General features: G+C 38.3%; 1 protein-coding gene across 3 annotated transcripts in view; it reads right to left on the minus strand.

Annotated features, from left to right (window-relative positions):
• The window catches only part of LOC106879215 (cytosolic purine 5'-nucleotidase), a 129833-nt gene that overhangs the window by 1835 nt on the left and 125517 nt on the right, over positions 1-2481 (minus strand). For all 3 annotated transcript variants that reach the window (XM_052975850.1, XM_052975851.1, XM_052975852.1), the window contains exons 12-15: positions 2231-2326; positions 1955-2021; positions 1242-1464; positions 693-753 (exon numbers count right to left, since the gene is read on the minus strand). In XM_052975850.1, coding sequence (XP_052831810.1) covers positions 693-753; positions 1242-1464; positions 1955-2021; positions 2231-2326 — 447 coding nt within the window. The remainder of the gene's footprint in view (positions 1-692; positions 754-1241; positions 1465-1954; positions 2022-2230; positions 2327-2481) is intronic.

Consider the following 2481-nt stretch of genomic DNA (forward strand, 5'->3'; position numbering starts at 1 on the left):
TATATATATATATATATATATATATGCATGTGTGTGTGTTTGTTTTTATGTTCAATTGTAATAAAATCCTTTTGACGTAAACCCTTTAACATTCAGAATTACTCTCTCAAATGTAATGCATATTTATTAACATTATTTCAAGTTAGTCACAAATTATCTGATAGCTTTGAGATTTTGATGATGTAATTTTTTAGTTTTAGAATGACATTGTTGAGTAGGTGTGAGAAGCAGGATGTGGCCAGTTTGAGCATTAAAAAAAGTGGAATATTTGGGCCAGATATGGCCAGTTTAAATGCTAAAGGGTTAATCTGATGGGTCATTCTATACTTTTGTAAAGTACAAATTTAGTATTCTTAAACAGGAATGTTGTTGACAATGACTTTGAAGTTTTGACCAGATAAGCCATCACTGGACAATGGGTTAGCTGGCCAAAACTTCAAAGTCACAATCAACAATGTTTTATGTGTGTGTATATATGTACATATATGTATGTGTATGAAGTGTTAAGATTGTGTATATATGCAGTATATGTGTGTGTGTGTGTGTGTGTGTGTATATATGTGTGAAATCCTAAGTGATAGGGTGTGTGCTTCTGTAGTGTATGCGAGAGAGAAAAATAAAGAGAAAGGGAAGAAGAAAGCAAGGCAAGGTAGGTGACAGAGAGACAGGTTTGTGGTTTAGCGTGAACCGACCTTGATTTTGCTTTGGTATGCTGTGATGTCAGGGCATACATGACTGCTGCTGTCGAGGTACCTGTGAAAGGAGCAAGGTGTGGAAAACAAGGTCGTTAGAATGTGAAATTACAGTAGAGGACTAAATGGAGAGCGATGTGTTATTGGTCAATCTACAAACACATACACTAACAGATACAAGCGCACGCGCACACACACACACCATTACTATATCAGCCACCTTAAACCTATACATCAGATATACTCACTCATGTATACTGTGTAGATTTACACATCATTCAAAGATCACCAGCCTCTTATATTTACTTATGTATACACACACACAATCTCCTATTTACAACCTACACAAACATACAGACTATCTGAAATCTCTATCTGTGTGTGCACCCTCCTCAAACGTACACACACACATACACATAGAAGCCCATGCACACACGCACAAAAGATACATACACAACACATACAAATGCATGCACACACAAGCAAATACACAGACAGACACATATACATAAACACACACACACACACTCAACTCACAAACAAACTTACTTGTATTCTTCGGCAATCTTGGCATCATATTCATCAAGTTTATCGAAGAGGGAGCGCTTGTTGGTCCAAACCTTCAGTTCTTGTGTAATTTCCGGAACTATGAGGAAAGTCTTCCAACCACTTGTTTTCTTCGATTTGAGAATGTCTCCAAAGATGTGGTCACCAACATAGAGTACGTCTCGGTGCATGGCACCAATCAGATCTGTGAACACATTGCAGGATCCTGCACGGTGGAGCACAAACAGAGATGTGGGATTAGAATGGATTAGATGGCGACAGTGGTGGATTAAGGGAAACTGGATTTGATTGGATGATGGTTAGAGAGAGAGGATTTCATTGGATGGCAGTTAAAGAGAGAGACAATTTGATTTGGATGACAGTTAGAAAGAGAGGATTTGATTGGATGTCAGTTCGAAAGAGAGGATTTGATTGGTTGAAGGTAAGGAAGGACTGGATTGGACAATACCACCATTACCATGAATGATAGTGCTGCTATGTCACCACCACCACCAGTAACATCCTGATCACTCACCCCACTGACTACAATACATCCCCTCATCATCATCATCGAGTACAACATCCCATTATCAAACACCACCACCACCACCACCATCAATAACATCTCCCTCACCACCAACACCAAAACTACCACCACAATTAATAACATCATCATCACCACCACCACCAACAACAAATAAATACAATTGACTTACCCCCTGAGTAAACATGTCCGCTTTGCATTGGTCCTGTGTGGGTCCCTATTTTCAGGGCTCCTGTTTTCTGGGGACAGAGAGAAAGATATAACTTATATGTATATATCACATGATCAGGCTATCAGATGCTGTATTAGAAGAGCCTCAGGGTTAAACAACAAAGTAAGAAATAAACAATCAGTTCTTTACTATAGTTTGCTTTTAGCCGAAAGAAAGAAAGAAAGAAAGAAAGAAAGAAAAAGAAGGGAAGTAGTATAGAAAACAATGTCATCTCACCAGGTCAACTTGGCGTAAAATTGTTCCTTCAGTGAAGAAGAGAGGTTTCTTTGCATCAACTACAATGTAATCAAAATAGGTTGTCCAATTCCTCCCCTGCAATAGATTATTATTATTATTATTATTATTATTATTTCATATACACACGAGATTAAACTGTTGGAAAAGAAAAATTCCTAACACTGGGCAACAACAAGGTGCCATGCAGTGGGACTGAACTCGAAACCATGTTGTTGGTAAGCTAGCTTCCT

The sequence above is a fragment of the Octopus bimaculoides genome, chromosome 22, assembly GCF_001194135.2.
Source record: "Octopus bimaculoides isolate UCB-OBI-ISO-001 chromosome 22, ASM119413v2, whole genome shotgun sequence".
NCBI classification, from domain to species: Eukaryota; Metazoa; Mollusca; class Cephalopoda; order Octopoda; family Octopodidae; genus Octopus; species Octopus bimaculoides.